Source organism: Dendrobium catenatum, unplaced genomic scaffold (assembly GCF_001605985.2).
Source record: "Dendrobium catenatum unplaced genomic scaffold, ASM160598v2 fragScaff_scaffold_1028, whole genome shotgun sequence".
NCBI classification, from domain to species: Eukaryota; Viridiplantae; Streptophyta; class Magnoliopsida; order Asparagales; family Orchidaceae; genus Dendrobium; species Dendrobium catenatum.
Genome location: NW_021319490.1, coordinates 878220 through 891994, shown reverse-complemented (window position 1 = coordinate 891994; position 13775 = coordinate 878220). Strand labels below are relative to the sequence as shown.

Sequence of the window (13775 nt, the reverse complement as noted above, 5' to 3'; positions counted from 1 at the left end):
AATAGTGAGTGTTGGCATTATTGGTTGTGGGCACCAATGATGTTGATGTTATTGGGCATTGACGGGCATAGCTCTAGAAATTTCTGCAAAATTTTTCTCTTAGATCCTCGCAAAGGCCTCCTTTTTTTTTTTTGAAAGAAGACATTTTATTAGAAACACAAAACAAAACATACAGCCACTAACCAAAAACAAACTGAAAGAAAGAAAAAAAAACCACAAAATCTAACAATAAAAATTACAAGCTAACAAATTGGCTCAGCAAACGGTCAAGGCTCCAGCGTCGACGAAGTCTTGCACGGACCGTCCAGTTAGTGACCCAGTTAGCCAACCCGAAAAACCACACCAACGGTTGCCACCAGCAAAAACAATCGAGACGCAAGCCTCGACCACATCATAGCCCTTAGCCTCATATAACACCAAATCCAACCAGAAAAACCAAACGATTCCGAAGAGAGACAAAGAGGAGAACACCATAGTAACAATCAACGTTTGCACCGTCCTCTCCCCCAAAATTTTCCCCTAGTGGCAACAGTTTTAGCACGAACAAGAGAAAATTCATTGTCGGATTCAAGAGTATCAGAATCAAGCTCCTCATCCGATGAATCAATGAGCCAATCACCCTGTTTTCGAATCTCAACACCAGAGGAATTACCAACACATTTAGCCAACGCTTGTTCATCAATTTCTAACACTGGGACCTCAACAACACAATTTATGAAAGAAACACCTGCCCCACACAACCCAAATTCTGAGATTCCACCTCTAACCCGACAGAAGCATCGTTTAGGACACCAATTTCACCATCATTCATAGTATACGCACCCACTTCCGTCACAGATACCACAGAGCATCACTTCACATTCGCGTGAATCATTTCCACCAACAAACCAAGGGAAAATAAGGAATAGCATTAGGTGACAGAGCACAATCCACAACCACCTCCGGCAAGTTAACACTCTCACCAGCGACCACCAGACTATTAATTTTTATAACACACAATTGTCCGGCCATCACCACACCTCGCCAAGCAGCCCCGGTTTCAACACAAGACCACGCGGAACGTAATAACAGCCACCTTCGAACATTACAACAGACTCATTAAGAATAAAACCACATTACATTAACTAAAATTTCCAAATCACTCCACTTTGAACACAGGCCATATCAGTCTCCTCTAACATCATCGGCTTTGGGGGAAACAACCAACGTCTGAGGAGAAACCAACAGGAGTGGAATCGATCACACCAATCGGTTCAGAGGCACAACAAGCAGGAATAATCACCTTATTCGGAAAAGCTCAGGAACAAACGCCCCTCTCAAACGACAAATTACCCGATCGGATGCCCGATGCCACTTACAAACAGAAAAAAAATTAGGGAAATTCAATCAAGAATAACCTCTTGAATATAACCAAGGACTCAGAAACCAAGCAAACTTGCTTAGGATAAGATTTGGTAATATCCTAATTCTACAAGACCCTAGCATGGCGACGTGGACGAGAATCCCAAGAAGTTGCTTCGTCGATCTTTTAACGGTTTACAAAAATTTTCAGCCAACCCAAAAGAATGCGAGGAGAAAAAATGGGGCGAAGCCTAGGGATACGAAATCCAATCGGAATAATTCGGAGATTCAACTCCGATGTCGAGAGTGGCGACGCATTCGTTAATTCATGAAACAATTGAAAACATGTATGATCGGTGGCAAAAAATCTGGCAATAATCCAAATCGGGTTGCTGAATTTGATAAGAATGTGAGATTGGTCTAAAAACAGTCACCGAACTTCAACCATTAAGCTTAAGATTGAAAAAAAATTGAGTATAAACTCAAGAGGAGGTTTTTTAGAGGGAAAAAATCCCACTAAAGAAAATTGGAAGGGAAGAGCAAGTTCAGAAATTTCAATATCCGAAACCCACAGAGACGGTAAACCACGAAAAGTTGCCTTCCGAAGCTCCGGGAAAATAGTTTTCGAACCAGCAAGCGCCTCACGAAAAGAGCGAGAGTGAGAAACCCCACCCAAAAAACAAGGATCTTTGAGCTTAGAGGCCATGCCGATACGACGGAACGACCCAAAGAAAAACAACAGAACAGAAAAACGAGAAGGGGAAAGAAGTACTTCCCGGAAGCTAGCCGAAATCCGAAGAGATCCACCCACGGGGACGCCCCGGAGAGGAGAAGCCCTCGCCCGCCCAGCGGCGCGAAAGAAAAATCGCAAACCCTAGAGCCGTTGTCGAGTTGAATTGCAAAGGCCTCCTTAAATGTATAGAAGCACAATTTATTTAAAGATTTATGAAATGGGCTTTTTATTTGTTTCTACCATAACTCAAAATATTTCATAGTCCAATCAACGACGAATCCTAATATTTTTAACACCTTAGTATTTTAATGATAAATGAATTAATTAAGTAATTTTAGGCTCACTAGATTTTTCTTGTTGAGAAGCTCCCTTCAACCATCTGCACGCAAAAAATAAAAAATCTTTTGATCCTTTAAACAATCTCAAGTATTTTGTAATTATTTCATGCTAGAAAATACACGATGATAAAGATATAACTTTTGTGTCCTAATGTTTTACAAAGATTCAACATGTAAAGCTAACAATATATATATATATATATATATATTTTAAGCACACATGCATAAGAATTAAGTGAAACATCTAAAAAGAGAGAAAAATAACGAGGCATGGTTGGATGAAATGATCCACTATGTAGATATCTTGCAAGAGTTCCTTCCCACCCTCGATGGGAGAAAATGATATTATAATGTAATACAAGTTATGCTTCTATGATTGAGGAAGAGAAAGTTGGAGATGCAACGGTTTTATGGTGTTAGTAATATGATGATGATCACATGGTAATACGAGGGAGATGATAGTCAAAAGATAATGGTGTTTATAATATGGCGGATAAATTATGATGATCTAGTGACAGTGGTCAAACAAAATCAGTTAGGAGGTGATAGTCGCAATATAACATTTAAGTGATGGTGGTCAAACAATGATAGTCAGATGATGACAATGATTGTCAGTGATCATCGAGGTCAAAAGTCAAATAGTGCTCGAGTTTTTCAGATATCCAAGTTCTCTTTAAATTCAACTATATGTCCCTTTCATGTGAAAAATTTTTATTTATATTTTGGGAGTATCATTCTAGTAAATTCTGCTAAATTTCTATAACACTTCTTCAGGCACATCATATTAAATCATTTGATCATAGATCATTTTTTTAACATTTAGGCACATTAATAATCTAAAAAATCTAATGATCTTAGGCTTTTTAGATTCATCATATTGAGTTGCTCGATTTGATTATAAGCATGTAAAATTTGAAGATTGTTTGATGCTCAGTCAATGCTCTAAAGCTTTTAACTGTATCTCAACTATTTGATTTGGACTTGGATCAAATTAAGTACTTTCGATTTGATTTTTCTTTGTCTAGACGTTTTGTTTGGCAGTAAGTTTTAAGTATTTTACATATAAGTTTGAAAGTGTTCAATATAAATAGTGCATCAAAATTCGTGATGATCTAGTAAATATTTTTGAGACATTTCAATAATTATATACTGAGTAATCAATTTAAATACATTTGGGCTTAAACCAAAATTTATTAGTATCGTTGAATTTATCTCATTCAAACGTTGCTTCAACTATGCATATTTAACACGTAAGGACCTTAATTTTTTTATAAAAGAACCTCTTAAAATTTTTTTTCTAACATTTGGGTCAATTAAAGCAAATTCACACATAAATCATATATATAATTTTCGAACTCAAAATCTCTTAGTTGATAACCAAAACTCCAAACCAACAGGCCACGATAAACTACTTCTCCTTAACAAAGTAATGATCATATTAAAAAAAAAATTAAAAAAGTAATGATCACATTTGTTCAGCTTGGAATGCGTTTGAAAATGAATAAATTATTACGTGAAAAGTCCGAATGCAGCTCTGCATCCGGACTCCAATGAAATCGTATCACGTGGAGTTATACATACGGTGTTTAAGCTTATACACAATGTAGAAATCGAAACTCTAATGAAATCGTAACATGAGGAGTGTCTACAACTCTACGTGTCACGATTTCATTGAAGTCCAAACCCAGATAATAATTTATGGTGGAATGAGGCAATTGCTATGGGGAACAAAAAATTCTCTTATGATATTTCATAACAGTGCTTGATGCGTTACTTAGAATTATGATTATTTGATTGATTTCAAAATGATCTTGGGCTCGTTGGATTTGTCTCGTCGAGCCGTTCGATTCGAGTATAAGCTCGTCAAAATCGGAGACCGTTTGGTAACTCAAATTGCGGTTTGAACCTTCCAACAGCGCTTTGAACTCTTGATTCGGACTTATTTGGGCTCGGATTGGGTCGATCTTGGTGTTGTTGGGTTCGTATTTCCGAGACGCTCAGTTTGACTGTAAGATCGTTGAAATCGGAGTTCGGATGCTCTCGGATTTAATTTTTGAAGTCTCCAACTAGTTTTTGCCTCGAGATTCGTGCCTGATCAAGCTAATTTTGTGATGATGTATCAATATTAATGGTATTTTGACGTGATTTAAAAATTTAAATATAGAAAAAATAGATATTAGTTATGCAAATAGATAAAATTTTTATGATATATAATTTATAAATCCCCAAAAAAATTACATTATTAGCCCAAACCCATTTTTTATGTATCAATTACATACATAACATACAAAATTTTGTCTATTTATATAATCACCCTCCAACTTTAGTATTTGCATGTCTTATGATTATATTATTGAAAATTTCATAAAAACAAAAAGTATGAGCTAAATTTTGTTGTGCATAACTAAACTTTAGAAAATATATTTACATAATATTCACTTTTTTTTTTTCATTTAAATATTTCGTACAAGAGAAGCATATCTATATGGGAGAAGTAATTTCGCCTGGACGGCAATCTCTAACATGAACATCGATAATATTTTTATCATTTTTCTTTGCTCCACAGCATTGTCTCCTCGGTGCCTATCATTGTCAATTGAATCAAAATTAGAAAAATAAAAAATAAAAAATATATATATAATATGCTACTATTTATCTTGTAAAATTAATAGAAAAAAATAGGGTCAAATTCTCTCACCTTATTTTATTAAGATAATTTAAAAAAATTGACAACAACAACAACAACATTAAGCCTTTATCCCACTACGTGGGGTCGGCTACATGAATCTTTTTTCTTCATTGTGTCTTATTAAAAATCAAATTCTCGTTTATATCTAATAAAGAAAGGTCATTTCTAATATTTTCTAACCAAGTCTTTTTAGGTCTACCCCTGCATTTTTTAACACAAGTCAAATCTAATACATCTACTCTCCTAATCGGGTCATCGGAAGGCCGCATTTTTATGTGACCAAACCATCTAAGGCGACTCTCTCTAATATCTTATCTTCTACTGGAGCTACTCCAACCTTTTCACGTATATGCTCATTTCGTATCCTATCTCTAAGGGTAAAGCCACTCATCCACCTGAGCATCTTCATCTCTGCCACACTTAACTTAGTATTATGCTTCTCCTTTAATGGCCAACATTCGGCACCATAAAGCATTGCAGGCCTCACTACCATCTTATAAAATTTCCCGTTAAGTTTGAGGGGTACATTTCTATCACATAACAAGCCCGATGCATTCCTCCACTTCAACTATCCAACTTAAATTCTACTGATAATATACCCATCTATTTCACTATCACTCTGAACAATAGATCCAAGATATCTAAAATGTGTACTCTTTAAAATTGACAAGTTCATAAAAATTGACAAGCATAAATATTTTATAACACTTATTCCGCTAATAATATATAGATAGTTTAATATTTTCATATTTGATCATAAATTTTATAATAAATATCTTGATTATTTTTAAATTTATCTACAAATTAAAATCGTTTAATTTTATGATATTTAAATATAATAAAACTATTAAATATTGTTTTTTAAGGTCATTTGATTCAAATTGAGTCAATACCCTAACCTATCCTTTCAAAAATAGTTTTTTTTCTCTTTAAATAAAATAAAATTATATAAATGTAACTCAATAGAAAATAAAATAGTTAATATACTTTAAGATGAGCGCTATTCGCACTAATCTAAAGAAACTCTAATCATTTTCAGCAACACTAAAAACAAAAAGTACCTTTCTCCATAGCATAGGATCCATCCTGCTCGCCGTAACCCTCACCTTCTTCACCGCGCCCATTGCCTCAAACCCTAACTTCCCACACCTCTCCTTTCCTTCATCCCCCCACCCATGCCGCCGGTATTCCGTCACCGTCCCCTCCCTGCGCTCCTCCACCGCCTCCAAAAAATACCGCAACGGCCTCTCACACGGCCGGCTCGGCACCGCCAACTCCCTCGTATTGAAGGTAAAATGCCTTATATCCGACGTCTTCCAGGTCCTAAAAGTTCGTATCGGAACCTCTAATTCCTTGGGAGATAAGAGCCATGGATAGATCTGGGCGGTGTATCCCCACGAGACGGAGATCGACCAGTTGAGTCGGCGCTCATGAAGGTAGCAGAAGGATTGCTGAAGCGCGCGGGGTTGGTCGGCGCGCGTGGCGTTGATGAGGGAGCGGAGGGCTTGGAGTTGGGAATGGAAGAGAGGGGAGATGGGTGGAACGTAGTCGAGGTGGTGGAGGGAGAGAAGCGGCGCGATTGGGTGCGCGGCGAGCAGGCCGTAGATGTCTCCCCTGAGATCCACCTGTCATTATTACCTTACAAGTCAATATTTTTTTGATGAAAAATCAACACGTTAATAGTAATTAAGAAAAAAATTATAGTAAGTTAAGTAAATTTAAAGAGGATTGAAACTTACTAATTTTGTGGCATGACAATTGCTATGTTTCATTAAATCATATAAATTGTTTGCTTATTTGTTTAAAAAATTTTTAAAAATGGCTATCAAGTTGGATTAGAATTTTTCGGATTGTTTTGAGATTAGTGCGATATATGAGTATCAATTACATTAATCTTAAATCAAATTTAATGTTATTTAGCTCATTTTAATATAATTTGTATGAAAATATATGACATTTTTTTTAAGAATTAATTTTTTTTAGCATAATATTTTGAATTGCCTAAATTATGTGAATCATGAAATTTTGGTTTTGTTTGGGGTAGTTTAAGCTTTTTTATTCTTTTAAAAAATGCTTTGCAAAACATTTTCTTAAAGAGAAAATTTTGAAATAATAGTGAAAAAGTCAAAAAGTTGTATTTCAAAATATATTATATTTTACTAACTATTTTTTTTATCACAAATGTAATTGAAAAACTATTCCAAACAAATTTTAATTGTTTAGTGTTGAAACATTTGTGAATGGTAGAGAGATACAAGGTTTAACCTCCTAGCTTTGTATAAATATCCAACACACATGGAGAAAAAAAAACGGCCTCCAAGAGTTATAAGAGATACTAGAATTTTTATGTTGAAATTCTAAAAGGGAAAAAACCACAGGATCTTTCCCAATTAAAATGATTATAATAGGGCTTGCTATTGGTTACAAAGGATGCCCTTTCTCGGAGGAAGGCATTGACATATTGTGCAAATATAAATCATATAAATGTATTACATGGTTAGAGTTAGAAGAATCCAATGACTTGAGAATTATTCTTAAGAGAACATTGGCCTATCGTTTGGCCAATATGATCATAATCAGGTGTTTGAGGTCAAAGGGATCGTAGTCGGACGATTGAGATCGAAGGGATCGTTGTTAGTTGATAGAAGTCAGAGGCATCGTAGTCAGCGGGCAACGACGGTCATATGGACAGTAGTCGATGGATAACGAAGGTTAGAGGGACCGTTATCATGTGATAGAGGTTGGAGGGACCGTAGTCAGGGGGCAACGGAGGTCGGAGGGACCATAATCGACAGAAGAAGGTGGTTGGAGGGACCGTAGTCGGAGGAAAATAGAGGTCAGAGGGACCATAGTCGGTAGACGATGGTGGTTAGAGAGACCATAGTCGACGCATGACAGAGGTCACTGTTGAGATTCTTGGAGGAAGAAATTGTTCTTCTTGGAAGAGAAGGAGATACTGGTAAGGAGAGCATAACTTGGAGAAAAAAACATTAAAGTTTTATTCAATTTTCCCCACAATACGTCAACCTATAACATCTATATATAGGTATTTATATTGGTGTGATGTCTTGCAGATCAACACAACTAAAAACTGGACGAATCTTAACAATCTCCACACTACAGGAAAAAAGTTTCAACAACACTTAATTTTGACTTTAGCAGCGGTTTTTACAGCCACAAAAGCTATTATTGGGACCGTCGTAGTTGATGTCTGCTACAAAGCTTTTTTATCGCGTTTTTGCAACCAATGGAGACAAGGGTTAAATCAATTATATTAGAAGCAGTTTAAACCGCCACAGATGTTCCAACTAAGCAATGGTTTAAATCGCCGCTAATGTTCCAGATAAGCAGTGGTTTAAATTGCCACTGAAGTTCCATATTCGAAGCGGTGTAAACTGCCTCTATATATCCAGTTTTGATTATGCCAGGAGAAATTGGCGGCATGAACTGTAGAATGAGCATGATATGAAGTGTCTCGACTTGTAGTCGGAAGCTTGTACAGGCCATTCCTACATGGCCCTTGAAGAAGCACTTCTTGAGAAAGTTTTAGCTTACGATCAGGCAGTGATAACAAACCTGCACCGGAGTTAGCAATGTTTATAGTGCTGCCATCTCCGATGATTACTCCGTCTTGTCCGTGATATGGAGCGGAAACAGAGAGGTTTTCGAGTGAGTTCGTTAGGTGCGAAGATGCACCTGAGTCAAGCAACCATTCGGAGTTGTTTCTTGTATTACCCGCAGCAAAAGCCGTAGGTTGATTTGTGGTTGTCTGCGGTATGTAGCTCAGATTCGATCGGTGCCAGCATGAGGAGGCCGCATGACCTTTCTTGAAGCAGATTTGACAGATCGTAGTAGCGTGCGGGTTGGATCTCTGAGAGTTCGGCATGTTTGGTGGACCCTTTCCGCGAGCACGTCTGCCTCGACCACGAGTGGAATAGAGAGCTGTAGTCGGGTCTGGACTTGCAGAGTTCCGGGACGCATCAGATGCCAAGTTTATTTCTTCACTAAGAAGAAGCGCATACAGATTATCAAGACTAATGGGTGTTAGCATTGTGCGAATGGCAGTCTTGAATGACTGATATGAGGGAGGAAGACCATTGAGGATGTATAATATGATATCCTCAGTGTCAATAGTAGATCCAGCGGAGGCGATGTTATCAACTAAAGATTTAATATCAGCAAGATATTGAGTCATAGAAGAATTTTTGAGGGAAATATGATGTAACTCATTCTTTAGCTGAATTACTTTTGACCGATTTGAGGATTGAAAACGTTGGGCTAAAGTATCCCAGATGGCTGCAGTGGATTCCAGTTGGATAATATACGGAAGAACAGGGGCAGAAATGGTGGAGCAGATAGCCGCCGAGAGGTTTTGGTCCGTGAGATGCCATTGAACAAACTCAGGATTAGGCGAAGAAGAAGATCCGTCGGAGTGAGGAAAAGTACGGGACGGAGCGGAAATATTCGAATCAAGAAACGGTGCAAAACCGTTTGCAGAAAAAACTTTTAGGATTTGAGATCTCCATATGGAATAATTTTCAGGAGAAAGTTGGATTTGAACAATGGATTTGAGATTAGAAACAACAAATTTGAGTGTAGAGGAGAGCACCGGTGGATCTTGCGTGATGGATGCTTCTCGTTCTTCTATCTGAGATGATCCCGTAGTTGCCATTTAGCGCGATTCTTGATCTCCTGGTGTCTGATACCATGTAGAATCTCAGTTCTTGGACTGAGTTTGCAAAGGCAGAGAGAAAGAAAGGTAAAGTGTGAACATGACAAACAGAGAAATTATTATTACTCGTCCTTTACAGAGTACATGTATTACATATTTATAGATGTGTTTGTAAGACAATACAAGTGCTGTCCAGTCTTATTATGCCACGTGTGAGAGCTGTTTTGTTGCATTTGCTTTATCTGCTAATATAAATTGCCACTGAAGTTCCATATTTGAAGCGGTGTAAACTGCCTCTATATATCCAATTTTGAGGCGGTGTAAATCATTACTATATTAATAGATATTTTTTAAAAATTTATATTTACTTATTAAGAAATTTCCAGTCTATCGGGTAAGATAGCAATTACGGTCTGCCGAGTGTAAGCAGTTGTTTACACAAGCTAGGGCACGAGAGGAGAGAGTCGGGCTTTATGGTGACTACAACAACATGTAAGCGATTGCTCTAATGATGAAGAGAAGCTGGCTGGAAAAGTTCGAGGGGGAGAAGGAGTTGGTCCTGGGAGGCAAACACGAGAAGTCGTTGAGCGGGAACTAAGGCTCAGAGAGGATGCAAAATACCTGCAATCAACCTTAATACCTCTTATGTTGGGTGAGAGGGTAGTAAGAGGGAAACTATGATTGGTTGTCACTCGAGTGTGCTTGATCCAAGTTGTTATTCTCAAGAGTTAGGGCATAGGAGGTGAGTCGAGCTTTATGGTGACTGCAGTGGCATGTAAGTTGCTGGTCAAATGACAAAGAGAGTCTAGGGGAAGAAGTTCAAGAGTGTGAGCTTGGCAATACAGGGAGAAGGAGGTGGTTCTGGGAGATAGATGCACGCAAGAGGAGCTCGAGAGAGAGCTAACTAGTGCACAGGAGTATACCAAATTATGTGATTTGATCTGTTGTGGGATTATAAATACTAATGGAAATAACACTTTAAATTGCTTATATAAATATCCTTTTGCATCAGTTTAAAAAAGATGTAACTGACTACCATAAAAAAAATTTCATTTTTAGTAGTGCCACCTTGGTCTAGATTTTACAATGAATATCAAAGAATCATATGTTTGCAAGAACTGGTATTTGCTGCAATCTAACCGGCTCCTTACACTAACTCTACGAGCAAACATGTCGAGCCGAGCCCAATCCGGCTCGAAGTTTACCTCTAATGTGCATTCTAATTTACAGTTTCAGCTCGTGCTCCCGTGAGTTCTAAATCACGTGTTCCTGTGTGTATCGTTGATCCTCCCGTGATCTGCACTCTTGTGCCTTGTGCATTGTCTGCTCCTACGCGGCACACCCATGCTCCAGCATCGAGCATCCTTCGGGTTGTCAATTTTCATCTGGCACCTGTGTGCGCTCCGTCATCCAACTTCACATGAGCCACCCATCCAATCTCGAGTCTAGTGCCCTCTTCTTATTCACTCCTGTGTGCGATTGCCTCCTGTGTGATCTACTCAAATGTTCTTGATCCTGATGTCCCGATTGATATTGTGTTTTTATCGTCGCTACTCTGACACACCAAACCTGAAAGACTATGTTTGATGATTTTCCCGTGTTCTGACCTAGAAGTTCCACTTTAAAAGATCTAAACAGATATTTGGCAAGAACATGAAAATCTCACTTCCAATTTACCTCGCGCTTGATATTGACGCCCGATTATCTCCTGCAATGCACCAGCCTGCGAGACCCACGATATCGCCTGCACGACTTAATTTCATGCAGCACTAGACGACCTATCTATGGCGTTCCAACCTATGATCCGCCAAACTACAGTGCTCTAGCCTAAGCTCTGAGCCCTGCATAGTTTGTCACGACGTTCTCTTGATTGAAAGAAAACTTCCTCCTCCTTGATCACCTCCACGAGGCTCTAATACCAATTTGTTAGAATTTCTTGGAGAGGAAGATCACTTTCTTGAATGTAGAGGGAGAAATGGAGAGCACATAAGGTTTTCTTGGAGAGGGAAAAACTAAACTTGATTTTATTCTTATTCCCTAGATACAAACTAGGCAAACAAAATATATATAAATACTGGTATAGTGTCTTGCTGATCAACACAGCTAAAAACATGAGAAATCCTAAAATTCAGGGGGACCATAGTTAGAGGTGCGACGGAGGTTGGAGGGACCGTAGTCGGTTGATAGTTGTTAAAGGGATCGTAGTCAGGCGGGCGACAAAGGATGAAGGGACTGTAGTCGGTGGGTGATGGTGGTCGGAGGGACTGTAGTCAGTGAGCAAAGGAAGTCAGAGGGGCCGTGGTCAGACGATGGAGGTCAGAGGGACCATAGTCGGGCGATAGAAGTCGATGAGACCGTTGACGGGCGATAAAGGTCGGAGGGATCGTAATCGGCAGGCAATGGTGATCCCATGATTTTTATCCTTTTTAGGGTTTTCACGTAAAAATTCTAGTTTTTCTTATGACCCTTGCATCCCTCTTTATTATATGTGTGTGTATCAGATCTTCATACACACTTAGGACGATAAACCCTTTATCTCTCTACCATCATGAATGCTTAGGCAAACAAAATTATATTGTAAATTTAACTAAATGATGAGATTGAAAATTCTACATAAATCTCACCAAATACGACACTAAGCAAACTGCAAAGACCCATTCAAAAGAGAAATTATTGAGTGCGAACGACTATCATATTTGAATAAGTATGACATTTGAATTAGTGAGTCCTCAATCAATCTATTTTAATACAAAGGAGACTAATTCAACATAGTTGCACAGTATATAATAATTTCTCCAAGCAAAAGGTTAAAACTTTCAATAATTTTTTTTAATAAGCTATCATTCTTTTATTTTTATATATTAAATTTTCATTCAAATATTTGTTGTTAAAAAAAAAAAAAAAAAATCTTACCTGATGAAACCCCGGTTCTCTTGTAAGCGGAACCCCAATCTCACTAAAACAAGCATGCACGCGCTGATCACTACCGTACAGACGGTCATACCTCCTAAGACACCCATCAATCCCTCCGGCGAGCGCCGCCGCGGCCGGGTAACTGACGGCGAACCCGCCGCCCCCATACGCCATGCCATAAGAATGCTTCTCGTCCTGCTCCACACTCTCCGACGCCGCCCCCACGTAATACATCTCCTCATGATCATACTTCCCGAGCACCGCCGCCATATTCTCCGGAAAGAATATTGTATCATCGTCTCCCATCACAAACCACCGTACCCCCTCCACCCCCATTCCGTACTCCTCCGCCGCTATTCTCGCAATCCGCGCCGCCTGTTTCGCGGCCGGTTTCGACACCCGCCACGGCGGGCACGTGTCCGGCCACTCCGTAGGCGCCACGTCCAGCCACACGTGGCCCCGCATCTTCCCTGGCTTCCACCAGAGTTCGCAGTACTCCCGCCGCCGTTGCCAGGTCTTCGTTGACCCGCCGATCGCGAAGATGATGTGGGAAAGGTTTGTTGGAGAGGGAAGATCGCCGGAGGCGATGAGCGTTATTGCTGGAATAGTTTTGGTCGAGCGGAAGAAGTAAAGAAAAACGGCGGTTGATAAGATGAGGAGAGCGTAGAGGAAAGCCTTGGCTGCTCGTCGAAGAATTTTTCCGGCGAGCTCCGGCTGGGGGAAGTAGGGTTTGCAGATACTACTCATCGCGCTTTCGTCCATGACGAAGAATTTGCAGCAAGAGGGGTATTTGCTAGAACTTAATGCTAATGATTATCACATACTATTCAAACAAGATACGCGTTATACAATATTTTAAAAAAAATCTTATAAAATATTAATTATGTTTATAACATGCAAATTTTTTAAAGAAAAAAGTTAAATTAGTCACTTGACTTTTTCTTTTAAAAGCATCCATTTTATCATTGACTCTCTAAATAAAAATTAAGGCTTTATTTGAGGGACTTTTTTTCTGCTTTCAAAAGCAGTTTTTTAGCACAAAAATTCAATAAAAGCTGCAAAAAAAAAAAAAAAAACAAAAATTATTAT

General features: G+C 38.7%; 1 protein-coding gene across 1 annotated transcript; it reads right to left on the bottom strand.

Annotated features, from left to right (window-relative positions):
- Window positions 1-4777: 4777 nt before the first annotated feature.
- Window positions 4778-13448, bottom strand: LOC110116143. The gene is made up of 3 exons (XM_020849655.2): window positions 12687-13448; window positions 6163-6726; window positions 4778-4995 (listed from the first exon to the last, which is right to left on the bottom strand). The coding sequence occupies exons 1-3, from the start codon at window positions 13446-13448 to the stop codon at window positions 4894-4896; spliced, it is 1428 nt and encodes a 475-aa protein (XP_020705314.2). The 3' UTR covers window positions 4778-4893.
- Between the last annotated feature and the right edge of the window lie 327 nt (window positions 13449-13775).

Coding starts and splice junctions, on each gene's coding strand:
- LOC110116143 (XM_020849655.2), bottom strand. CDS start 13,448: ATGGACGAAAGCGCGATGAGTAGTATCTGCAAACCCTACTTCCCCCAG. Junction 6,727..12,686: donor GAGAACCGGGGTTTCATCAG/GTAAGATTTTTT, acceptor TAATAATGACAG/GTGGATCTCAGGGGAGACAT. Junction 4,996..6,162: donor ATCCTATGCTATGGAGAAAG/GTACTTTTTGTT, acceptor TGACAATGATAG/GCACCGAGGAGACAATGCTG.